The 27,313-nt window shown below is 45.7% G+C and overlaps 1 protein-coding gene across 7 annotated transcripts in view; it reads left to right on the top strand.

The window, feature by feature from the left end:
- si:zfos-2326c3.2 (mitogen-activated protein kinase kinase kinase kinase 4) overlaps positions 1 to 27,313 on the top strand; it is a 280,244-nt gene that overhangs the window by 166,556 nt on the left and 86,375 nt on the right. For all 7 annotated transcript variants that reach the window (XM_041195370.1, XM_041195371.1, XM_041195368.1 and 4 more), the window contains 2 exons: positions 13,350 to 13,475; positions 16,377 to 16,450. In XM_041195370.1, the coding sequence (XP_041051304.1) occupies positions 13,350 to 13,475; positions 16,377 to 16,450 (200 nt within the window). The remainder of the gene's footprint in view (positions 1 to 13,349; positions 13,476 to 16,376; positions 16,451 to 27,313) is intronic.

Raw genomic sequence — 27,313 nt, 5'->3', positions numbered from 1 at the left:
GAAACAGGTGGAAAATAAAGAGTAAGGATTATGGAGGTTGGTGGGGGGGGGGGGGGTGGGGGGGGTGTGGGTGGTGGGGTGGGGAATAGAGTGATTGCAGTGTGGAGGGAATTAAAAGGAAAGCAGAGATGAGAAAGGAAATAGAACGTATGAAGGACAGAATGATTAAAGGCTATGCTTTGTCAAAATCACAGGAACAAATTAGAACCTGCCTGCCACTGATGCCTGAGTGCTTCAAGAGGATGTAATCCTTAACAAAGGGCTGTGAACTCAATTCCTCATATCATATAAGATAATTGGCAAAAGAGCCAGAAATGAATGAGAAGAATTTTATGCAGTAAGCTATGATGACCTGGAATGCAATGCCTGAAAGGGTAATGGAAGCAGATCCAATAGTAACAATAAGAAGAAAATTGGATATATACTTGAAAGGAAAAATTGGCAGGGCAATGGGGGACGAGCAGGGGAGAATGGGACTAATTGGATAGTTCTTTTGAAGAGCCAGCACAGCTAGGCACGGTGGGCAAGATAGTTTTCTTCTGTGCTGTGTCTTGTTTTTCTACCAGCTCAAGTGCCTCGATCTCCTTTTTATGGTCTAGAGTCCAGAAACATTCGCGCTATTCCAAAGGGCTGGATTTTACAGGTCGCCACTGACACCCCTGTCCCCCCCACCCCTAGCTAAAAGGTTTGGGGGAGCCCTCCCACTATCCCAATGACGACCCCACAGCAATTTAACACTATGAGCAGCACTAATTGCTTTAAAGTGAAAGTTCTGCCCCTTTCGCAGGAGGAAGTCCTGCTGTGGAGAGCTGTCAGCCAATCAGGTGGCTGGCGCTCTGTAGTCCAGCAGCACCAACTGGGAGCGATGGAACTACAGGCAGTCCCATCCCGCCAAGGAGCCCAGGTAAGCCCAGGACTGAGGGTCTCAGCAAGAAGAACGAGGGGCTTGTTGTGGGGGGGGGTGCTGGACTCCAGAGACCAGGGAGAAGGTTAAAGGAGGAGGATGACCTTGAAGAGGGGTGACTCTGATGCACCCAGGGAACCCAAAAGGGAGGTCCCCCCTCGCACCCAACCCCCACCCACCCCCATTCCCCCCCCCCCCCCCCCCCCCCCCCCCCACCCCTCTCCACCACCCCCGACAACACATGCCCGACACCAGCTCACACAGTTGAAACTGCCAGGCTTGCTGCATGACACAGATAAAATTCCTGGTGGGGTTGGGGGGGAGATGAGAGCCTTAAGTGGCCACCAGTTGTCCCCCTAAGGGCCTCACTAGGCCCAAGGATGGCAGGGGTGCACAACACGTTCTCTGCTCCCCGTAAAATTTCGGGCAGGTCAGGGGCAGTGGTTAGGCCAGCAGGAAGACCCACTGCTAGATTTTTAACGTGCAATCGCCCTGCTGTCACACACACCAACGAGGAAGGATAGAATTCAGCCCCAAGTGTGGCCTAATCAATGGCCCATACAGAGTAAGCCTAACCTCCTCTGCTTTTCAATTCTATCCCTTGAGAAATGAACCCCAGTGCTTGGTTTGCTGGTTTATTATTCCGACCAAATTATACCATCTCACACTTGTCTATATCAAAGTTAACTTACCGATTGCACAACTATTCCGCAAGTTTATTAATGCCTTCCCGTATTTCTCTCACAGTCCTCTTCTGCATTAAATATACTCCCAATGTGGTGGCATTTTCAAATTTTGAAATTGTCCTTCCGATTCCTGAATCCAGATTGTTTATCTAAATGGTGAACAACAGTGGCCCTCGCACAAACCAAAACAGAAAATGCTGGGAAAACTCGGCAGGTCTGGCGGCATCTGTAAAGAGAGAGAAAAACAGAGGCCAGAATTTTGCCATCAGTGTGTGGAGGCGGGGGGGGGGGGTGGGGGGGGGGGTGGGGGGAGTCGCGGAGGGGGGGGCAGGCCCGACAGGACAATGTGTAAAATGATGCGAGATGATGTCGGGCGTGCGTCCCAATGTCATCACCATAAGACCATAAGACCTTAAGACATAGGAGCAGAAATTAGGCCATTCGGACCATCGAGTCTGCCCTGCCATTCAATCATGGCTGATAAGTTTCTCAACCCCATTCTCCCGCCTTTTCCCCGTAACCTTTGATCCCCTTACCAATCAAGAACCTATCTATCTCGGTCTTAAATACACTCAATGACCTGGCCTCCACAGCCTTCTGTGGCAATGAATTCCATAGATTCAGAAGGCTGTGGAGGCCGGGCATCATTTTGACCTTTCATTCGACAGGCGTGCACTGGAGGCGGCTGCGCACCCACCAAACTGTCAACAGCCTATTAAGGCCATTAAAAAAGTAATCAAGCATATTAACAACGCTGCCCGTCCAACCTTAAGGTGGACAGGGGAGGCAGGCGAAGAGTCCAAGCGGCCTTCATGTTTTTCAGGAAACCTCATCCACGGGCAGGATGAGGTTTCCTGAAGGTTTTGTAAAATAAATTAATAAATTTTGCTACACTCACAAACATGTCCCCGCTCATGTGACATGAGGGGGCATGTTTAAGTAATGTTTTACTTTATTTATAACAACATTTATTTAATCAACTTAATCTCCCTGAGGCAGCGCTGTGCCTCAGGGAGATTGCTGCGGTCTTCCACGAGCATGCACGAAAGAGCGCAGTCCCCAACTCTCCCCCCCCCCGCCCCTCCCGTCGCCCACACAGGCCACGCGTTACACTGGGGGGTGAGCCTTAATTGGTCTGCCCATGCAAAATGGTGGCACACAGCCGATCGCGAGCAGCGATTGGCTCTGCTTCCGCCCCTGCCCGCTCCTGCCCAGCCCAGCCGGCATCGGTAAGATTCAGCCCAGAGTTAATGGGTCCGTTTGACCCTTCTTCAGAGCTGAGCTTCAGAGCAGAATTGTGTTCAGAGGCCAACTGCAGTCAAGGGCACAGCCCTCGAACTCAGCGGCTTGCTAGGCCATTTCAGAGGGCAATTAAGAATTAATCACATCGCTGTGGGTCTGGAGTCACGTGTAGGCCAGTTAAGGACGGCAGATGTCCTTCCCTAAAGGACGTTATTGTGAAAATCCATCTGGTTCACCAATCAATGATAGCTTCACATTCACCATTACTGGGACTAGCTTTCAATTCCAGATTTTATTAATTGGATTTAAACTCCACCAGCTTGATTATGAACCCATGTCCCCAGATCATTAGCTCAGGTCTCTCGATTACTAGCCCAGCACCATTACCACTACACTGCCATCTCCACGTGTGTATATATCTGCCTGTCAGTCAGTCAGAACTATTCTTTTCTCATTTTTTAATATATATATGTGTATTATTTCCTGTTCTATTTCTTCCCTAATTTCTATTAACATGTGTATGCAATTCACCAGGACAAGGGTTATTATTCTCTCTATGTTTGAGTGGTTTCTCAATTATCTTGCCCCTTGCTCTCTTAAATGTCTATGGGCAGGATTTTTAGTTCGGTGGACGCCGGCGATCGCCAGGCCAGGGAGGGGCTGAGGAACAGGCCCCTGACTGCAATTGGCCCCCGCCCACGATTCCATGCTGGCTGGCCAATTAACAGCGTGAGGCAGGAGGAGGGCGAGCGCTGGAGTCAGCGTTGGGGGGAGCACAGAACGAAAGCTCCCTGAAGGCGGAGAGCTGCCTCAGGGAGCTGAAGGATTTAAATGCAAAAAAAAAATAAAGGTTTTAAAAACCGGGGGAAAACGCCCACGCGTCAGAATCAGTCATCGGAACATATGGACGATGACAATTCTGTCCAAACACTTTTATTTTTTTTGTTAATTAATATCGGAAACCTCATCCTGAAAAATCCAGATTGGCCCGCCCACCAGCCAACCGTATTGTTGGACGGGCAATAAAAAATCTCAGTAAATTGCTACTTTGATGGCCTTAATAGGCCTCCTAATTGTCGGCGGGCGCATTTCCGACTCTCACGCTCTTCCGCGGGTTGAAGTATTGTGCAAATGTGCGATGACGTTGGGACGCTCACCTGATGTCATCATCTATTTCATGCTCGAGCTGGTTGGGTGCGGTCCTGCACGCCGGGCAAAAAATTCTGCCCTACGTCTGTTTTGTTCTCTTCCAATGTCATGTCCACCATATAAATCTCCCCGGCAAATATCAAGGCCAAGTAATTAAATAATATTCCTGCCGTTTTGTCAGTGTTACCTGGGAGTGGGCATCTCTTAGTAGCCTAATCCTCATCCTGATGTTTCTTTTGTCATTTATAGGTCACTAGCATTACTGTTTCTTTTTCTATTCCTTGATAATTTAATATTGCAGTTTATCTTTGCCATCTGAGTTGTTTTTTTGATCTGTATTCAGATCCTCTCTTGGGTTTCCATTGTTTCGTAAGCTTTACGGGTCTCCAAAAAACCCTGAAACTGAGCTCAAAAGCCATTCTGTTATCCATGCTCCACAGCACTTCACTTCAGGATTTAGATTCCATCTTCAAGCGTTTAACAAGCTAAAAGTCCAAGTGCGCTCCTGGTCCCTTTCGCCTTGCAGAGCTAAGGAACAGGTGCAAACCGGTCCACCTCACTCATAACCACGGCCCATAGGCAAATTACATCAATGTCCGACTAGGAAACCTCTGACTGGACACAAATTAGCCCATGAAACTGCCACCTCCTTCTGCTTTAGAAGCGCCATCTGGTCGATAGCAAATCCACTTCGAACAATTAAAATGGTAAACGTAGAATGTTATTGCTGAGTGAATTTTTTCATGCTGTAATAACAAAGTTTGCCTTCTTCAGAGTCTTACCGAACACTTGGGCCTACCTTCTATTTAGGGTGCAGATAAACCAATAGGGAACTGGTGATGGCTTAGCTTTGCCACATACCAAGCTGAGGAAGATAGCCCCTGGGCATCCTGTCCCTCCATACCATGAGCCCACAAACGGAGGTAAAACAAGTCCCTGCACCCCTGCTTTAAAAAGGCCCACAGACTTACAGGTAAGTACACTGTCATGATGCCGGTGTTTGAAGTGGGATGCTTCTTAACTACTCTTCCTTTCAGCCATTGTATTCGGTCCCCATTGTAAACTCTTTTCCCAAACTAGTGACTCCATTCCTCTCCCTGGCAACAGTTTGAGGCTAAGCCAGTCTGTTTGCAACCTCAGTGCCACATTTGATCCTGAGGTGAGCTCCCGACCTCTTGTTCATGTCATCTCTAAGACCTCCTATTTCCACCTCCATAACAATGCTCGACTTCGCCCCTTTCTCAATTCACCTGCCGCTGACCCCCCCATCCATGCCTTCTTAATGCTGAGTCTCAAATATTCCAATACACTCCTGCTGGTCTCCCGCATCCTACCCTCCATAATCGTAAGGTCATCCATAACTCTGCTGCCTGTGTCCTAACTCGCAGCAAGCTCAGTTCCCCTATCAGTCCCATGCTCGCTGACCTACATTGGTTCCTGGTCCAGCAATATCTTGGTCTTAAAATTCTCATCCCTCCTGGGCTTTGCTCTCCCTATCTTTGTCATCTCCTCCAGCCCCACAACTCTCTGAGATATCTGCACTCCTCTAATCCTGGCCTCTTGTGCATCCCCAATTTATTTACTCCACCATTGGTGACAGTACCTTCATTTGCCTAAGCCCCAAGTTCTAGAATTCCTACCTCTCTGCCTCACTTTTCTCCTTTAAGGCACTTCTTAAAGCCTTCCCTTTGACCAAGTGTTTGGTCGTTTGACCTCATGTCTCCTTATATGGTGTGGTGTCATACTTTGTTTGGTAATGTTCCTGTGAGGCATCTTGGAACATTTTATTACTTACAAGGTGCTATACAAATATAAGTTGTTGTTGTTAGATCTCTTCAAAATACCTCCATCATTGCCCAAGTGAAACGATCAGGTAAGCCAGCTCCTCCTTGCCCTGCCACAGTCAGGGACACTTGGAGGAACCTGAGGGCAGCAGGGACTAACTCACCTGGCAACTGTTCTTAGCAGCGTGGAAAAGCACCTTGCTTCTCCTCAAAACTGCGCGCCGATGGTATGCAAAAAACTGCAGATGATGAATCAAGGCTATGGAGGGGGATCAGAACAGTGAGATTAGTTATGTTCTGCTGCATCAAACGATCAGTACAGAAAGTATGGCTGAATGCCCTCCTTCTGTGCTGCTAAGGGCTTCACACCTTTCATTTACAACATAGAAAAGATGGGGGGGAGAGAGGGGGAGAGACACATTAGGAGGAAATCCTGTAAAAATGCAAAATTCCCAGCTGAAATACAAATGATTCCCTGTTAATACAGAAAAGTAAATATATTTGTATGATTGTATGATAAGCACAGGTTTGAAAAGAGAATTGGATAAAACCTTAATAAAACAGGACTCCAATTTCTTTATTTTGCATGGATTTCTAACAGGGTGACAGAATTCTCTTAACTTCTCTCATTGGGAACATGGCTCCCAATAAAACTGTGGGCTACGTCTGTCAGACAAGACATTCTGGAAAGGACTGAGGAAGGCACTTATTCATTGAGGAAGTGCTGTCAATGGCTGAGGCATGAAAATTCCACAACTGTCTATAAACTTCAACAGAAAGAGCCCAGAAACCTGCCTGTGTTTCCGTTCATGCACCCCATGCATGCCACCCCCCCCACCCAACCCACCCAGCTCCCCACCCCTCCCCTCCCCCCAACCCCCCCCAACCCCCACAAACTTGCAGCCCACCTCCAACTTCAATGAATTTCACAAACTGCCATTAGGTCTCCAGTTATACTAAGTGTAAGGAACCAGACACCTTCCCTTTCAGCTATGGGGATCACGGATCTTCAGCCTCCAATGGACCTTGAATGAAGCTGCACTGGAAAGTAAGACAAATAGACGGCCTCCAGTACTAGCCTCCTGGGATCCATTGTGACAATGTAGAAGTGTTGAAAATAATAGAGATAAATAGGGAGCCTTGGTTCAATGGAGCCTAAATTGAATCAAGATCATTGAAGCAAATCCAACCAATCCAATAAAATCATTCTTCTCACGATCAGCAATATGCAAAATCAGTCACTTCTATGTTCCTGTCTGCTATTAGAAAACAAACCTCAGTACACGAAAGCCTATAGTGAATTATGTCCAGTTGTGGTGTGTGATCAACATGACAGATCTTTGCAAAGATGGGGACCTTGATTTGCATTTGTCTCAATTTTAAGCTAATTAAGGTCAAAGTCCACCGAGGTTCCATTATGAGATAGGAGACAATTGAGATTCTAAAGGGATATGTAATTACATTAATTTTGTTTCCCTGTTTTGCAAGCGAAAAGGTTGTGTCCTTAGCCAATTGAATATTCTCAGGCTTTTTGTACTTGTAAGGCAATCTTTTGACATTTCAATACATTCGAATAAGTTAATAATCCTTTGAGAATGGAATTGTCTTTTCAGATTACATAGTAATGTATTTTGTAGCAGTAATGCTGCCTCTCAATAACATATCTGTTTAATGGCTTAGTTGGCCTGATGCTCTTAATTTAACTTTCTTTTCATTAGAAATTTGGAACTCTCTTTCACAAATGGCAGTTGATGCTCGAACAATCATTAATTCTAAATCTGAAATTGATAGACTTTTGTTAATCAAAGGTATTAAGTGATATGAAGCAAAGGCAAGCATATGGAGTTAAATCACAGATCATCTATGATTTCATTGAAATGGCAGAACAGATTTGAGGGGCTAAATGGCCTTATCCTGTCCCTATGATCCTACGTCTCTTCCCCACACCCTCACTATTACACATTGTTTGGAGAGAAAGATTGTTACCACGTGACCTATTTGCAGACACCTGTCTTGGTTGGTGGCTGGGAAGTGTTTGGGATTGTGATTTTTTTTCTCTCCTCATGAGAAGGAACAAGCCTAAATTGGGTTCCAATGCAGCAGAGGCACAACATTTTGCAAATTATCAAAAGAGGAATTGTAAGTTAATAAAGCCACACTAAGTGCAAAAAAGCACTGGGGTTTATTTTCTCGAGAGACAGATTCCAAAAGCAGGTACCACACTTGGAGTACTGTACATTGCTCCGGTCTCCAAATTATGTCATGGGTGTAGAAAGACCAGAGAGAGCGCAAGAAAGATTTACAAGGATGATATTAGAACTGTGAGGGAACAACGATCAGGCTGGGGCTCACTTCTCTGGAAAAGAGAAGACTAAGGCCGGGATATTCTGTGCCCGCCAACGTTCGGGCATGTTCGGTGGCGTGAGTGAACAATATGGCGAGAAGGTCAAAAACCAGTTTCACGACATTGTGAAACCAGTTTGCGATCGTCCGCTCCACCCGCCGATGGTGGGCCACGTTCCCTGCCGTCAAACGTTTGGAACCTCATTGTAATACATCAGCGTCATTATAAGGCCTGCCCGCCAGACTCATCCGCCCTTGATGGATCGTCCACTCACATCGGCGGGAAAACATGCCAATATGTTTCACAACAGCATATACTAGGTGCGCGCTTGGCAGGCTGCACTTTGCTCAGGACTTCAAGTTTGTTTGCCTCCCTTGCTTTGGTCAGCACTCACAGTCACCAGCGCCAGGCTTCACAGACAGCACCACACCACTTTTAGGGGGGCTCGTGGGTAGGTGTCTACCTACCAGATCAGCCACACGTGGGTGGCTTTTCAATGGCTGCAGGGCCAGATCTTGTTTGGGGAAGGGGGAGAAGTAGCCTCAGGCGACAGAAGAGGCTGCAGGATGAGAGATGTATGGGGAAGGAGGGTATCCCAGAATGTGTGTGGGGCACATGTTAATTTGTGCAAGTGGTCTCAAGATGGTGAGGGCCGAGGAGGCAGTCTCCAGAGGAGATGAGGCCAGATGGACATTTAAGAGTATATCTGTGAGAATGATGTCCCTTGAGCTGGCAGTGAGATGCTAGTGAATGTGCGATGGCCTTGTGAGTTTAGAGTGATGAGATGGTTGCTATACCCTGGCAGCACGGATGAGGTCATTCATCCTCTATCTACATTGGATGGCCAACCTCTTCTGTGCAACATTGGCTCTGATCACCACTGCCATCACCTACCAAGCTGGAGTGGCAATGTAGCTGCCCCTCCTGCGGCCAGAGCATGGGTAGAGGACATCACAGTGGGCCTGCACAGTATCCAAAAGATGCTCGAGGGCTGCCGTTTTCTTGCCTTTCGGGGCCCTGTCTTCTTTGTTGCTGTCCTGGAAGCACTGAGTGTGCCTGTACTTTAAATATGGTGTCTGGCGTGATGAAGCGGCGAGATGATGGCGTGGCAGGCAATTGAGATCCCACCCACCAAGGAAAGGGCGTGTTTCCCGGGATTGCATAAGTAATGCAGCGGGTTTGGGATGATACATTGTGAAAACCTGCCATCGCATCTGGTAGGTAAAACGTGCAATTCTGGGACGATTCCACCCTAAGAGACGACATGATAAAAGTCTTGAAAATTATGTAGGGGATTGATAGAACAGATAGGAATGCAGCATCAGCTGTTGTCATTTATCTGTGTGTGGTGGTCACCTGCATCACTCACCTTCCCCTCCCTCCAATCTCACCACCAATACTTTACATCTTCCCTAAATATTCCTTTATGTATCTGCTTAATCGCCTCAAGTTTCCACTGAAGGGGGATTCCAGAACCATAAATACAAGAGATCAACTAATGAATCCAATAAGAAATTCAGGAGTGACTCCTTTAGCCAGAGGGTGATTAGAATGTGTGGAACTCACTACCACAAGTAGTAGTTAAGTAATATAGTGCCGATGCAATTATGGGAAGATAAGCACATGGAGGAAAAGGAAATAGATTATGCCAACAGGGTGAAGTGAAGAAGGGAGGGAGGCAGCTCGCTTAGCTCATGCTGCCCCAATGGAGTATACCGTTACAATTTTTACATTATTGTTCGGTTTATCCATTAACAGTTTTGATTTATTAAAACTCTACTGTCAATTACATATATTGATAATTCAAGAGATCTATTCTTGTGATCAACTGGGAGAGAAAAACCGATAGAAAATAAGTAATTAAGCAAAGTAAAAGGTTATTTTTAATGCTGTTATCCTAAATCAAAATTCCAAGAGTTGGTGCTATCCATAGTGTAAGATAATGTAATGTAAGATTTGTCCTTTATATGTGATCTTTGATGTTCCATGTGGTTCACCTAAGTGACCAAAAGGGATTAAAAAGTATTTGGTGACCCCTACTGCATATTAATTATAGGTCACAGAATGACTCATTTGGAACGATGAGACAAGTAGGAGAATAATCCAACTGGCAAGTTACCAGACAAAGATGAATGAACTATGAATATGAGAATGCCTATTGTGGCAGACCTCCAGGGTGAAATTAGTGGAGATTAAATAAATATGAACATTGGAAAAGTGAAGCAGGTCTGGTCATCACCTTCTCAATTTACCTCCCAATCAATCATGCTCCTCATGTATAGTGGCACACCAAGATTTTCTTATCACTAAGTTAACCCTTTGAATTCTGCACATGCTTTTTGCACATTTCCAAATAATGTGTAGCTCCTGTTGTATTGCTCCTGCAAAAACGGCTCTACACCTGAAGATGCTAAAGTGGAACTAGAGAAACGTACAGAGCCGTTGAACATTGTGTCAGTCTGAATGAAGTTCGTCAGTTAAATAAAACACTTGACGTACTGCTGACGCTCGAGAAATGCAAAGCCAAAGCAAACTTTTGATCCAAACTTGAAATTCAGTGTGGCAAATCGCTTCCTATTTCATTGTCGAGATTTCCTTATCCAATGCATCAGTTAAGTGGAAAATCATCTTCCAAGCATAATACCTCCTACAATTATTTAATTTGTATGCTGAGCATGTTGAATATGGACAGCCTGCTACCTCATTTGACCTGGAAGCAGCAGCAGATTTAAGCGGTCTAACCATCTTGGGGAAATTATGTATGTGCGCTTCCTCATCTACTTTGATTGAATGGCTGAGTGGCTAAGTAGGCTGTGACACAAGAATTCTTGAATTGCCTGGTTTATAGGTTATTTCGGGAATCTTGATCCGACTATATTCCTGGTCCAAGCAGTTTTGTTCTGATCCTGAGGCAATTTCCTGGAAACTGGATTTAACTACATTTATCACTGTGGTGCAGAACTGCTGGTGCAACCCTCAAAACAAATGCTAATACCTAACTGTTGGATGTTAACAGCGAAAAAAAGCATTTTTAAGAAATAATTTTGAAGGAAACATTTTATTTGAAAGCGCAGAGAGTTCTAAGGCAGAGGGGTTAGAAATAGCAAATCTGATTGGTTAAAGCTTATGTAAGGTCACTATTACTTTGGGGAAAGGGTTAGCCTTAAGCGGTATCTCTGTTGTAAAGAAGCCGATTAGAAGAAACAAAAAAGAAAGACTTGTATAAATAATAAAATATAAATGACCGTAGGACATCCCAAAGTGCTTTACAGCCAATGAAGCACTTTTAAAGTATTGGCACCTTTATAATGTAGGAAACATTTCTTTAATGGCTGGTGGCATTATGGTAAACACCTATAAAGCTGAATACACAAGGGAAGTCCCTACACATGCATGAGGAGCTAAATGGCTTTCTTCTGTGCTGTATCAGCTTATGGTGCTTTACTTTCCCTCAAATGGCAGCACACCCCATTCTAATATGGACTGTAGGGCTTTATAAGATCTTCCTACCTGAAATATGGTTCTGAAAGTTTTATAATAAAACACTATCACATTTGTTTAGCCTCTGCGTATGCAATAACCTTACCCGCATCCTAGCCTAGTTGCGTGCTGAAGTTTCTCTCTGCGCGCAATGTGATGAAGTTTATTTCTCAGCCTCCGTGTTCTATATCAAATAAATTTGGTTAGTTTTCAAATTTAGAGATTCGGGCTATCATGGTCCGATTTTTCATCAGCACTAATGGGCAATCACATAGATAATGCCCCATAACTGGTAGAATCTTAGCTTGGGCACACAGATAAATCTGTGTCCCTGGTGATAGTCAGTGACAGAGAAATATCCGACTACCCACTTTGGGGCAATATCTAGACAGATTAGAAACTTGGAAATCTAGTTCTCTTGAAATAATAGAAGTCAAAAAAATATAAATAAAAGGACTGGAACACAGGGCTGATTTTCATATGGAATCACACGGGACAGGAGGGCCATTCAGCCCATCGCGCCTGTGCCAGCTCTTTGAAAGTGTTATCCAATTCATCTCTCTCCCCTGCTCTTTCCCAAAATCCATGCAAATGTTTTCTTTTCAACTATGTATTCAGTTTCCATTTTAAAGTAACTATAAAATTTGCTTCCATTGCGCTTTCAAGCACTGTATTACAGAACACAATGACTAGAATTTAAAATAAAGAACCGGGAGAAATAAGGAAAACATTTACTCTGTGTCCTCTAGTTATCGACCTTCCTGCCAGTGGAAATAGTTTCTCCCTATCTCCCTATCAAAACCCTTCATAGATTTGGTCACTTATATTATCAGTTTCTTTAAGAGCTGCTAGTGTTACACTAAACACCAATAGAACTGACTACCCAAATGGTCCCTTCCCCTTTAACCTCTTCTTCTCTAAGGAAAATAATTTAAGTTTCTCTGGTTAGAAATTCAAACTGGGCAGCTTCCTTAATGGGCAAACAAACCACTCTCCCAGATAAGTGCCCAAGCAGTGAAAGTGAAAATGACCTCTATTTACTGTCATTAGACTGACAGAGACACAGATTCACTCATTTGGTGAAATCAGAGCTGGCTTAATCTTGTTGTGCCTCTCTAACACATCTCAGTGAGAGTCAATAGGGCCTTTGGAGAGAAGAACAATTTGCCATGTCTTACTTAACCTGGACCAAATTGGTTTGAGATCATAGAAGCAACCACAGTTTGGTAGTGTTAGTTCCAAGGGGACACAATTCAATAGACTGAGAAGGAGAGAAAAAAACATTTTTTAATGTCTTTTGGTGAGGGTCAACTGTAACTGTATCTGATCTGACTATGTAGGAATACTCAAATAGGGTGCTAATACTCCTGTTCAGTTTGGTAAACGCTCCCCCAAAAGGTAGCAGAGCAATGCTTCTTCCCCCTTTTCCCATTACAAGTTCCCAGTATCGTGGGAATCTGGCTGATCACTGAAGGAGAGTGAGATTGCTATTTAGGAGAAGGGGACGGCTATGGTAGTGTTTGATTACTTGCATTTTTCGCAGTCTACCTCCCATTGGTGCATTTAGGGAAACTTCTGAATGGGAAAAATTCCACTCCATGTTACGTGGGACTTGAACGTTTCTAAAAATCATTGTTGTATATAAGGTTTTAAGACTTAATTATTTTCTCGTTCATATGAAAAACTTAATCTTTATTTTCTTTTTGCTTATCTTTTGTTTGCACCTGCTCAGTATTAATATTAAGATGCCATCTCCACAGGATCTGAACCTGAATGTATACAGAGGCAACCTTTCCAGTTCTGTTTCCTTAACTGATATGGTCCTGATTCCAACATCTCCTGGACAAGATGAAGTATTCTGGGGCAATGAAGAGGCACCTCCCAAGGTATGGTTATTGAAACGCCCCCTGCTTTGTTGCTCTGAGGTCTAAAACATCCTCAGCACAACTTTGAAGGTTTATTTGCTTTTTTTTATCTATGCAGTGGAGTTTGTCAGCGCATTTTATGCTTACTTGGAGTCACCCCACTTCATCTGTTAGACGGCGCAGCAAACTACATGTTGAGTATGTACATGCGCAGTGCATTACATTCTTCCCTGCAGCTCATTAACATCTATGGAAAGTTGTTCCCAATCTACTGAAGCAGATAGTTCGTTCATTGCACATTGCTGGAAACGAAATGCTTTTCCATATTCTCCCTTATATATTTTGCTGTAAACGTCCTTTGCTTTTAAAGCGAACTTGCCACAAACCCATGCTATTAGCTCAGTGACCAACTTAGACAGTGACAGGGAATTCAGTTGGCTAGAGATGAGCCTTGCCTCCCTGAAAAGCACTGTTTCAATTCAGAACTTGGCCTTAGCGTCCAGAGCATTTTGTATGCGCACAAGAATATCACACTGGGTGTACGGGCGTGTGCCTGACACACCCGAGCGTAACATGATGCAGGATGACGTTGGGCGTGTGTCCCGATGTCATCACGCAGTCTCGTGATATTTTGTGGCCTATTAAGGCAATTATTAATTGAGGCCATTAGTAATGGCCTATTAAGGCCATTAACAACCTCATTAACTTGAAATTTACGCTACCGTCACGGTTGACGGACAGGCGAAAAGGTCAAGCAGCCTTATGCTTTTTAGCAAACCTCATCCACGAGTGGGATGAGGTTTCTTAAAGCTAATGCACATTAAATAAAATCTTAATTTTGGAATTAGAAACATGTCCCTTTTCATGTGACAGAGTCGCATGAGGGGACGTGTTTTATAAATTTTCTACTGTCTTTATTAGTTTTTTTAAAAGGCATTAATTTCCCTGAGGCAGCTCCGTGCCTCAGGGGTGCTGAAGCGCTCTTTCGCACGCATGCACAAACTGCGCGCTAGGCCCAGCTCTCCCTCCTCCCCCCCCCCCACCGCCTGCACAGGCAGCGCTCAGCGCTGCCGCTCGTGATCCACGCAGGGCGGGCCTTAGTTAGCCCCCCTGCATGAAATCACGGTGCGGAGCCGATCGCGGGTAGCGGTCAGCTTCCCGCCTGCTCCCGCCGAGCCCGCCCGATGAGGGAAAAATTCTGGCCATTGCCTCTGCAGGCAGCGTTTTCACTTTTGATTGAGGTGAATTTGTCCTAACAGCTTTACCACACACCGTGGACTGGATTACACACTGAGGGTGAGGGGAGGGTGGACAAGGTGAGGCTAAACCTGTGGGGGTTGGCCTCCCATTGGCACAGGGGACCCCGGAAGAAGCCCCCCCACCCCTAACCCGCTCAGACACCTTTCACCGATCAGTAGCTCGCAGGGTTAAAGTTGCCGGGCTACACGTTGGGCCTCTTCCTTCCCAGCGCCCATTAAATCGGAGCACTGGTGGGATGAGGCCCTGCATTTAGCATTAATTGCCCACTTGTGGGCCTCAGTTCGCCCAGACTTTGCCCTCCTTACCCGATGCCGCCTGTAAGATTGTGGGAGAGCGGGTTACCTCATCCCAATTTACGGATCCACCCGCCCGTTTCCTCACCCACGGGCAGCCCATAAAATGCAGCCCCCTGGTGGCTGAACTTCTCTCAGTTCAGGTATTCAGTAGGGGGGGGTGAGGCATTAAACTTCTGCTGCCGCATCTTAGAACTGTATTCCTAAAATTCTAAATGGCACCCTAAGATCTAAATCCTTTCTTAAATCCATCGGAATGAGATTTTAACTGCTGTTATTCTAATGAAATTTTGCCCCACGGTATCTGTGCGGTTGGAGTTTCAATGGGCCAAAGCCTCCTGGCAAAGTAATGATTTGTTAATGCTGCACACCGTTATTAACGCGCACGTTGGCCAGCATGTTCAGGAGATTAAGCGATACAGGGTAAGTGGCATACCTCCAGAGTTCGCTCACTGATTTACAATGCTGCACTGTTAATGTCAAATAAATGGCATTTTGTTCTTTGACTTCCATTACTTTTAGCAACTTGTTGAATTTTCATATTAAATTTCCCATTAAACTTGGTGCACAAAGTTAAGGTTTATTAACCAGTAACCTTTTAATAACATGACAGTTGTTAATGGAATGCCAATCCACCTCTCTGGCCCAGAGGGCGGCCAATTTCAGCTATTTTATCTCCTGTCTGCACGTGGTAAATTCTTCTTGGAGATTACAAAAGCATAAACTTTTTAGTTGTTTTCTTATCATTTCGTTGACTTGTTTTCTGTCTCTCAATCCAACCTGTCTTCCTTTCTGTACCTGCTTTGATTGTAATTCACCCAATCGCCTTCACCCCCCTCCTCCTCCATTGTTCAATTTCTTTTTGTTCAAATTTCTGATTTAGAGAATAGACTGTAGGTTGCAGTTAGTTCTCAGATGCTCTCTTTCCCTCACTACATCACTGTCAGCTCACACTTTTGACAAATAGCCGCGTAATAAAAAAATAAAAATCTAAACATGCAAGGGAAAGTCTAACTAATGGCAGGCATGGATTAGACAAGATCTAATTGAATGGTGGAACAGGCTTGAGGGGCTGAATGGTCTACTGCTGTTCCTATGCTCGTAAATACTTGCCTAATTATTTTCATTTCAAGTTTAATTAAGTCTTTAGGTATTAGCTTTGTGAAATCATTAATGCATTTGGTAGCAACAGGAGTTGTTTACTAGGTTTAAAATTAATGTATTAGAATGTAATCCTACAGCAGATGGTGTACTATTGCATGATAGTAAGTTTAACATGTTTCTACATTTAATCCAGTGCTGGTAACTTCTTCCGAGGAGGGCAGTTATTCAAAAAAAAAAATAATTTCACATTATTTTTACTCATAAGGTTCCCGAAAGGACCGTTTCGAAATCCTGCAGCAGAGAGCAAATAAGCAGTCACGGGCACAAAAGTACCTCCAGGTTAGTGACCACAGTCTATTGTAAATAAAGCCAACAGCCTGGCTACCTGCTGAACTCCGTTTTTAACAGGAATTGATGAGGATCAATGGTGCACTGAATTACAAAGCTCAAATAGATCCAACTGTGACAATTATCTCAAAAATTGCCGTGTGAAATAGAAAAGGATTTTCGGGTAAGGTTTCCACAATCTGAAAATGTCACTCAAAAGCCACACAAAAATGATGCTGGTTGAGGCACGGTACCCAAGTTTCTGATTTAGAAAAATCATTTGCGCCATCACATATGTAACATCTCCCATGAGCCGCTGTAACCAGGCAGCGCACTGAGACACAATTCTTCTATTTTCCTCTCCCCATTAAGAAGTATTCCTTGACAGGTTTAAGAGTGATAACCCGGTGCAGTTATAATGTTGCAGCCGAGAAAGAATTTCTCACCAAAGATAAGCATTTTAACTCAGGGTGCCCAGCCCTCCAGCTGTGAGGAACCTGATTTAAAATCACTGAAAATAACTTTAAAAAATTAAATTATTTCCCACTACCGTTGACGCATGCTAGTCGGTTTCTTAGTAACTTAAATATTTTTTAATATAACTCGTATAAAATGTGCCTATATAGTTCCTTGTGTATCTCAGAAAATAAGCACAATTTGAAGAACCTTTCCTAACCAATGCAACTGGCAGAATCTCACACTTTCGAATTCACGTGCTGGCCAGTTGTATGGACAGAGCCTGATCCAGTGATTTTAACTTTAGACTAGCATGAAAGATCACAAGTGATTTTGGGTGTGACCCACATTTAAAGTTCCCCGATTGCATTCACTAGTCCAGCCAATTCCACCTGGATTGCACTGATAATACAGAAACGAGCAGAAAGTCTACCCCAGAGTGCCCATCTGTAATCCTCTTCGTCCTACTGCAACTGCAACAACAACTCGTTCTTTTCATGTAAAAAAGCTTCCTAAAGTGCTTCACTGGAGCTTTATTAGACATAATCTGATACTGAGTAACGTAAACAAATTTTAGGACAGGTGCCCAAAAGCCTGGTCAAAGATGCAGGTCTTAATCTGTGCCTTAAAGAGAAAGAAAATTGTAGGGAGCTTAGGGTTTATGGCAGCTGAAATAATGGAACAATGAATCGAGAGCCAGAATTGGAGGAATGCAGGGAAACTGGAAGATTTTAGGGCTGCAAAAGGTTAGAGAAATAGAGAGGCCTGATATTGGCAAGAACCTACAGCCTGCAGCTGGTAGCATTTTGAATAAATGGTGTCATCTATTGGGGAGCATTTGGTCCTTGATGGTAAGGTGAAGTGAGCAGAATGGACCTTTGTTTGCTCTTGGCTGACTGGGGATGAGTGCAGTACATTCTGCAATGATCATTTTGGTACTGATACCAGTGATAAAAATGGTTAAATTATGAAGACAGCATAAACTCGATTTGAGAAGGTTGAAGAATGATCTAATTTTTGAGCTTAACATGATAAAGGAATTTGACAAGGTGGCTGAATGCTGAACAAGAGGGCATGACCTTCAAATTAGTGATAGATTACTTAGGAGTGAAATTAGAAAACACTTTTCACCAAGGGGAATGGAAATCGGGAACCAACTCTCCCAAAACACTGAATGCTGGGTCAGTTGATATTTTCAAGACTGGGAGGGATAAATTGAGGGTATCATGGCATATGGAGCAAACAGCCATGATCTAACTGAATAACGAAACTAACTTGTTAGAGTTGTTGATTCATAATGCTCTAGGAATGACTAACCAATCCGTGAAAGGCTAGTGTTAGGTAATCAAGCATATTCACTGGATCTACTTGTCTGTTCCCAAAGGCACTTTATAAAGCACTAAGTGACAGAGGTCAGAATTTGATCAAGTGTATTGTCTAGATGGCCACGTAATTTGTCATTGTGGGTCACCTCAGCTAATACCTCATGGGCCACATATACAGTTTAAATCAACATTGTCATACTTTTGGCACAGATCATGGGCAGAATCTTGCCCTTGTCGGGCGGGCTTGGCTGGGCCGGTTGGGAAGCCGACGGCCGCCCGCGCTCGGGGCTGGTGGGTGATTTCACGCTGGTGGGCCAATTAAAGCCCAAGAAACGCGAGCAGCAGCGCTCAGCGGTGCCTGTGCGGGCAGAGGGAGGAGGGCGAGCGGGGTGAACGGGGAACTTCAAGCATGGGCAAGAGTGCATACTTCATAATCTCCCAGAGGCAGCTCTGTGCCTCAGGGAGACAAAGAGTTACACATTAAAAAAAGGACATTAAAAATGTAATAAAACATGAGCAGAGACATGTTATAAATTAAGGTTCAAAAGTTTTATTTTATTTGTATTTGCTTTAGGAAACCTCATCCCGCCCGTGGATGAGGTTTCCTAAAAAGTCCAAAGGCCGCTTGGTCTTTTCGCCTGCCCCACCCACTGGAAGGTTGGACGGGCAGCAAAAAAAAATCATTTCAATTGATACTTTAATGGCCTCAACGGGCCTTTTAATTGCCAGCGGGCATGCTGCCGATTCCAGCTCACGCCCACCGAATGAAATATCGCACGGCTGCGAATTGACGTCGGGATGCTCGCCCGAAGTCAACACGCGTCACTTTACGTTCGAGCAGGTCGGGCGCACTCCCGCCTGCCAAGCTAAAAGTTTTGCCCCATGTGTTGCCGATTAAAAACCAATCTTGTTACATAGATTGGAGTTACCCAGCTAGTGGATGTTAGGTCCATTAAAATTTCCCACATTGGAAGTGCCTTTGACTATTCCAATACAACGTCAAATACTGCACCTGCTGGAAATCTGAAAGAAAAACAGAAAATTCAAGAAATGCTCATCAGTTCAGGCTGCATCTTGGAGAGAGAACCAGAGTTAACTTTTCAGATCAATGATCTTGCATCAACTATTCCAATGTTCACTGGGCTTGTCCCCCATCCTCCAGCCTGTATAAACCTCAGCTGATCCAAGCCTCTGCTGCCCAACCACTAAGCCTAGTGGAAGACCCTCTGAAACCTTGGAACAACAACATTAATGATGTTCATGCTGTGTAGTTGTGGGGGGGTGTGGGGAAGAGTGTCCATGGCTTCAAAGTAGGTATTCACCCCCTCTATAAACCAGGTTGTCGTTATTGACTTCGTTGTTGTAAGTAGTTGGAAGGAAACAATTGCATTTAATGTACATGCCAAGGCATCTCTTTGACTAAACACACAGCTATTGCCTCACACTTGCAGCAATGATGTCCCCTCCCCCCACCACCATGGTTTCACTGTGGAATCTGTAGAATCATACCCTGTAGATCAAAAGGTTACTTTCAGATGTCGTGCAATTTAGAAATTGCCTCAGGCAGTGTCATTTGTGCCTCTGATTGTGGTCTTGTTAACAAGATAAGTCTGCTTTTTGAGGGACAAAATAGTCACGGTATTTTTCTATCATTTTAAACACTTGTCCTTAAATCCCAATAGGTCATTTAGCCTAAAGGGTAATTTTCTGATGTCACGCTGTACACAGGGAACTTTCCCGAGGGATATGTGTGCCAGGATTAATTTAAATGGTCGGAAAATCCCCAAAGATTCCATTCCTGTGGGCCAAGTTTCCCATGAAGTAAGAAAGTGGCCCCACCTCCCCGCCACATCCCTGTGTCCCCCCCTCCATCCGCCACTTAGCGTGTGTCGGTGGCTTAGTGGTAATATCACTGGACTAGTAACCCAGAGGCCTAGGCTAATGCTCTAGTAGTATGGGTTCAAAGTCCATATTGGCAGTTTAAATTCAATTAATAAATCTGGAACATGAAGCTAGTCTCAGTAATGTCAACCAGGATGACTCTCATTGATTGGTGTAAAAACCCATTTGGTTTACTAATGTCCCTCAGGGAAGGAAATCTTCCCATTCTTCCCCAGTCTGGCCTACCTGTGACTCCACATAGCTGCCCTCTGAAATGGCCTAACAAGCCACTCAATTCAAGGGCAATTAGGAATGGGTAACAAAAGCTGGCCTTGCTGCATTTCGTGAAAGAATATTTTAAAAAAATGTGGTTTTGATCTTTTTCTACTGACATGTTAATACTAATTTTTATATATATGTATATATAGTTCCCTTTCTTAACAAGGACTACTGTGCCACCCCAAGTGATGAAAGAAGACATTGCGGTTGTGTTTTTAATTAATGTGCCAGACCAGGAAGGGAGAATTATTTTGCATTTTTTTCAATTTTGCTCAGATCGTTGTATACCATACTTAACTCTTTTTTTTTAAAATGTGACTAATTTGCTATTTCAAAAGGGTGACTCTATAATCATGCAAAAAAGGCTTGTATTGTAGAGTGCCCAGTCACATTTCTCATAAACGCTTCACATGCCAGATGATCATTCTGGCAGCAAAAATGGCCAACGTTTTCTAGCCAGCAAGACGGCACAAACAGCAACTGGATGAAAGAACATTTCATCTTTTGTCAGCATGGGTTAATGAGAGTATGTTGGCGAGGACACATGGAACAAATTCCGCCTCTTCCAGCAGTATCTTGCTGCCAGAGCCTTTCTCTTGTGCTGTATCCAGTACCTCCAATAGCTAAAACTATACATTCAAGGCCTGGAGTGAGATTTGAATTACAAACCTCACAATTCAGAGGCAAAAGTGCTTCCAGCAGGCTAACCCCTACCCAGCAAACATTATTTCGACGATCTCGGTTAGTAACTCATGTCTACTTTTTGAGGGGAGATAAGGGCCCTGAATTAATAGAGTGTCTATTGCTAAAATTAGTGGTCTCTCAAATTTTGAAAGTGGAACAGCTAAAAGATTATTTTCTCGGTATAATAATGGAATCCAATACTACTCATTTTTTTGGGGAAGCATTAAATTTTCTTCATGAAGTAATGTTGCAGCCACCCACTAGATTACTGAAAGCAGCACTAAACTGCAGAACTGTTCCCAAATTCTCCCAGCTTGCATTCCAAAGTGTGAAAGCTCATGCTAGCATGATCATGACTGTAAGATTGGTGGGTATCAAAGTGTTACCATCAATAACCCTAAACACCCCAAGGTGTGCTCATTCACATTACGCCTGAATGGAACATCATTAACAAATCCTGCAACATGCTACAAGTCAGTGTTAAAGGAAATGCTAGATACAGTAGGTGGGCCAGTGCTTAGGGTTACTGCAGAGATCATGTCTTCAAATTGATGGCAAGTTGGAAAATTGAATGAATTCAATCTACTGATCTCTGGGCTGCCACCAGATAAAATAATCATTATTGTGAAAATGCAACTGGTTCACTAAGGAGCTTTGGTGACACATTACCTGGGGCAACAAGTAATGGGAACTAAACGTGGCCTGGGAACAAATCCTGAGATCAAGTATATTTGAGCAAAATGTTCAATATATTTTCTATTTTTCATAATATAGCCAATATTTTGAGGGATGGCTTGGAATATTGACCAGCTCCATCTCTCTATTCCATTGCTAACACGATCCTATTCCATCTTGGCCTAACCAATTGTTACAATGTTCAGTTTTACCTCGTACCTTGGCTATAGCAGTGCGGTCGCTCCAATAAGTAATCCAAGACTCTAGCATTCAGGAGTGAAGGCGTACAACCCAACATCTAATTTTACAACAGCATTAACACTGAACTTGAGATTGGCCGAGACTTTCCATGCCTGCTGGTGTCGGGCGTGCTCGGTGGCGTGACCGGACAATACGGCAGGAAGGCCAAAAATCGGTTTCACAACGTTGTGAAACCAGTTTGCGATCGTCCACTCCGCGTTCCCTGCATTGGACATTGGGAACCTCGTTGTAATACACCAGCATATCACTGTAAGGCCAGCCCGCCGGACTCATTCGGCGAGAAAACACGTTGATGCAGAACACATCTTGACAACTGTGACGTGCAGAAGTCAGGACTTACCACCAGGGCCTTGATCACATCGCGGACATCGAAGGAGCAGAAGATGCTGGAGCCCGACAGCAATGGGGCCCTGGAGGAACGTCCATGGCATCCTGGGTGGATTCTCATGGATATGGCTCTGCTGCAAAGCAGCTCACAGAGGTTGGAATGTTACCGCTGTTGCTCACAACAGATAATGGTTGAGGGGGTGGGAGAGAAAGGTCTAGGATTGACTGGGAGAGGAAGAGGTGCCAGTGGGGTGAGGTTAGGATTGGGGGAGTGAAGGTGTCGAGGGACTGAGGTTGTGAGGGGGGAATGAAGGTGTCAGGGGGTGATGTTGGGGGTAGGTGGAGGGAGTACAAGGGGAGGAGGGTTAATGGGAGAGAAGATAGCAACTGGGGATGTAAGTGTACAGGGGTTGGAAGGTGTAAGCGAAGGAGTTTGGAGGAGGGAAGGAGTGTGAAGAGAGGAGGAAGGAGTACGGAGAGGAGAGTCCAGGAGAAAGCAAGGAGTGCAGAGAGGGGAGAGAGTCTGGGGTGAGGAAGGAGTGCGGAGAGGCGACGGAGTCCGGGGGGAGGAAGGAGGGCGGAGAGGAGAGGGAGTCCGGGGTGAGGAAGGAGTGCGGAGAGGAGAGGGAGTTCAGGGGGAGGAAGGAGGGCGGAGAGGACAGGCAGTCCGGGGGGAGGAAGGAGGGCGGAGAGGAGAGGGAGTCCGGGGTGAGGAAGGAGGGCGGAGAGGAGAGGGAGTCCAGGGGGAGGAAGGAGTGCAGAGACAGGAGGGAGTCCGGGGAGAAAGGAGTCCAGAGAGGGGAGGGAGTCTGGGGAAGGAAGAAGTAATGGTGGAGGAAGGAGTCGGGAGGTGGGAATGGGTAAAGCTGAAGGAAGAAGTGAGGGCATCTGAGGGAGTCAGGAAGGGGGAAGAAGTAAGGTTAGAGGAAAAAGTGAGACTGGAGGAAGAGGTAAGGCTAGAGAAAGGAGTCAGGAGGGGGGAATATCTAAGGGTCTCAGAAGAAATAAGGGTGTCTGAGGGAGTCAGGAAGGGAAAGAGGCTAAGTGGGGGTGTGGGTGGGGGGCAGTCTGCGGGCGTGGGAGGATAAAGGTGGGGGTAAGGTCTTCTGGTGAGGCAGGGGTTCCAGAGGGGTAAGGGGTCTGGAGGGGGGGATGTCCTTGTGAACATGCGAGGGAGGGGTCTGATGGGTCCACGACTGCCTCCTGGGGAATGAATTGAGGGTGGTTGTGGTATGAGGGGATGGTGAGAACGACCGAGGGCAGAATGAGGCGGTAGGCTGGGAAGGTGAGGGTTCGACGGAAGCGGCAGAAGGGATGGTGAAGGTGGTTGACGAGGACTCGGAGGCAGACACGGAACCTGGGGGTGGGAAGGAGGAGGTCGGCGAGGTGAATGTGGAATGGGGGTGGGATTTTTGGGAAGGAAGGGAATGTGCATGCTGGCCTGGACATCACCAAAGGAAAGGGGTTGTGGCTGGTAGGTCACAGGGGAATTGGAAAGTGATGCCCTGGGGGTCAATTGTTATGGGGAAAAGGAAATGGATGACTGGGGGAGGGGAAAAGACAGGGAAGCGCATGAGAAACCGAATCAAGACCATGCTGTCCAAATTGACAGTCATGGAGGGCGAGATCTGGTGCTGCTTGACCACTGGGTGGGCTGAGATACAGGTCAGCTCAGATGGACAGCTGAAAACAAACCCCAGCAGGCAGCATTCAAAATGCCCAAGACATTGAGGTGAGTATGATATGTGAAGGATCCGCGTGTGTAGGAGAGTGCTTGCACGAGGCTTTGAAAGGCCTTGTCTCTCACTTTCACACACACACACACACACACACACACACACACACGCACACACATCTCCCTCCAGAATCACTTGTTGACTAGCTGTTCTGTGGTGATAGAGGACGAGGTTGAGAGGCTCAGAGGCGAAGGGGACTCGGAGGGAGGGGACAGCCTCTGACCTCCCTGAGTGGACGACCCAGGGGTGTCCAGCTGTTGCTCCTCCTCCCTCCGGGGGCCCGGCCTGACTCCTTGAGGAGAAGGAGCACCTGGAGGGACGTCAAGGTGCTCTGTTTCCCTTTCGTGTTACCACTGCAGGAACTCACCCATGGCTCCCGCGATGGAGTGCAGGTCTGCACAATCTCCGCGTTCTGCTGGACCAAGGTCTCCATGACGTCTGCCATCCTCCCCACGGAGATCTCCATACACGCACGTGTGGGCACCACATCATCAGAGAGCAGGCGGACACACTTCTCTGACTCGCGTGCCACTCAGCTGAAGGCTTCCAGTAGCCCTGCATAATGTTCCCATGCCTTCTGCTGACTCTCCACAATGAGTTGGAATGCTAAATCTAGAGGCTCGTCACCTGACTCAGACCTCACAGAAGCCTGTTCCCCAGCAGTCCTCCGAGTGCTTGGAGCTTGGTCGAACCTGCCTCCTGCTGCTGCGGACGTGTGTCCGTGCAGTAACCACCAAATGGTGAACCTGAGCCTGCTCCAGATCTGGGTCCCACCGAGGTGTCTCTGCGCTGGTGCAGGGTGTGGGTAAGCGCTGTGATGGGTCTTCCAGGCTGCTTATTTCTAGCTGTTCAATGGAGGAGGTGTCCTCTTGGCTGGAGGTGAGGATGTGGGTGGAGCTGAGGGCCTGTCTGGCTCAGGGTGTCAGTCCCATGGCAGATCTCCCTGTGAACCATTGGAGACATAAGTAGTGCATGTCAGCAGAGTCAAAAGCAGGAGAGAGAGAACTCACCTTTGTGCTGAGAGAGGGATGATGTGGTGCAGGATCCTCACAAGGGTCTTCGCGTTCAACCTCACTGTTACCATAGGCATGGTCCACATCCTCACCAGTCAGTGTGATGGCACACTCCGCAAAGTGAGTGAGGGGCCTACTGTGGGCCATTCCACCCCCGGTCTGGGATCTTTCCCTGCTGATGTGAGCAGGCTTCTCCTGCATGGAAACAGATAGAGAGAGTGTGAGCAGGACACGTGTCACTGCGTGGAATGTTTGTGTGGTGAGCAGAGCCATGAACAGGATGACAACATGAGCTCGAGAGGGTATGAGCCTGATGGAGATGTGAGGGTCTGTATGAGAGTTAGTGGTGTTGTCCCGTGAGGTATGAGAACCCTCTGGACGTGTGATGAGTTTGTGTGTGTATGTGAGTTTGAGAGTGATGAGAAGAGTGAATTACCTTGGTGGAACGGATGAGACCTTCATCCTGTCGCGGCACTGGGTGGCTGTCCTCTTTTGCCGGGCATTGGCGCTGACCACCACTGACCACCGCCTCCCAAGCCAGATTAGTGATGTTGCTGCCCATCCTGCGTCCAGAGCGGGGTAGAGGACATTACAACAAGCCACCACTGCATCCACAAGGCTCTCGACGGATGCGCCATTGAACCTGTGGCCTGTAGTCTTTTTGCTTTCAGGACCATGTCTTCTTTGCAGCCGTCGTTGGCTGGAAGCACTAAGCGGCGTCCATGTGGCTGGACTTTAAATATGGCGCCAGGCGTGCTGAAGCAGCGAGCTGATGGCTTGGCGGGCAAGTGAGAACCCGCCCACCATGGAAATGGCATGTCTCCCGTGAATGCACCATTAATGCGGCGGGTTTGGGACGATACAGTGTGAAAAGCCAGCATTGCGGCTGACAGGTAAAATGTCGTTTTACCCTCCTGCTACCGCACTTACTGCAAATCTGGGACGATTCCGCCCATTGTGTTTTTGCACGCACTGATTCGATTCAGTTCAAAGACAGACTGATGAGGCAAGGCCAGAAACAAATTGTTTAGCTTCTTTATTTCAAAGGCAGCAAGTGAACATACAAAGTCGGAGTCCAAGTTCCAACATTTACACGACCCAGCCACATTTCTCTCCTTGAAAAATTGGAAAAAACAATAAACCACGTGCCCTGTCCTTTTTGTGGGCTGACTGACTTATTTTTGGCAGTGCCTTTTTCTGCAAGCTATAAAGCCTAACTTCCTGTATTTTTAGCTTCTAGCTCCAAGCCAAAGGAGTCCTACCATCCTTTGCTCAAAGCTTCAGTGCTTTAATAATGTGTGTCCCCATGCAGTGGGAGGGTGGTAATAGGTATATCGTTCAGCCCCCTGAGCCTGTTCAGCCATTCAGTTAGACCATGGTTGACCTATCCCCTAAATCCATCTATCCATCCAGGTTCGGTAACCCTTAATAGCCTTGCCTAACAAATGTCTGTCAATCTCAGCTTTGAAGTTTTCAACTGACCCCCAGCCTCAACAGCTTTCTGGGGGAGGGAGTTCCAGACTACCTTTTGTGTGACATCACCCGTGAATGGCCTGACTCTAATTTTTAGGTTATGCTCCCTTGTTCTGGACTTACCCACCCAAGGAAATAGTTTCTCTCTATCTACCCTATTTAATCACTTAATCATCTTAAATACCTCAATTAGAACACACTTTAATTTTCTATGCTCATGGGAATACAAGCATAGACTATGCAACCTTTAACTCTTTTGGGCCCGGTGTCATTCTGACTAATCTGCAGGGCACTCCCTCCAAGACCAGTATATCGTTCCTGAAGTCCGGGGTCCAAAACCAAACACAGTACTCCAGATGTTTGTCTAATCAGAACTTTAACTGTAGCATAACTTGCACCATTTTGTATTCCAGCCCCCTTGAATTGAAGGTTAATATTCCTCTTTTATATTACTTTTGCACCTGTCCACTAGCTTTTAGTGATTTCTGTACATGGATTCCCTAAATCTCTCTGATCCAACACTATACCTAGCTTCTCATTTAGAAAATACCCCGATCTTTCTTTCCCACATTGAACTCCATCTGTCACAGTTCTGCCATATTAATGCTTCATGAGTAAGCCGACTAATAAAACTGGCAATCTCTCAGAATGTGCTTTTAAATCTAATTCCAGTTCTTTTCTCTGCTTTTTCTCTCATGCTTCTCATTAACCAGAAGGCACTCTGAGATGTCCTGAGGTTATGACAGGCGGTGTACAAATGCAAGC

This window comes from Carcharodon carcharias, chromosome 9 (assembly GCF_017639515.1).
Source record: "Carcharodon carcharias isolate sCarCar2 chromosome 9, sCarCar2.pri, whole genome shotgun sequence".
In the NCBI taxonomy this organism is placed as follows: domain Eukaryota; kingdom Metazoa; phylum Chordata; class Chondrichthyes; order Lamniformes; family Lamnidae; genus Carcharodon; species Carcharodon carcharias.
Note: the sequence above shows the minus strand (reverse complement) of the source record. Positions and strands in the feature narration are given on the sequence as shown.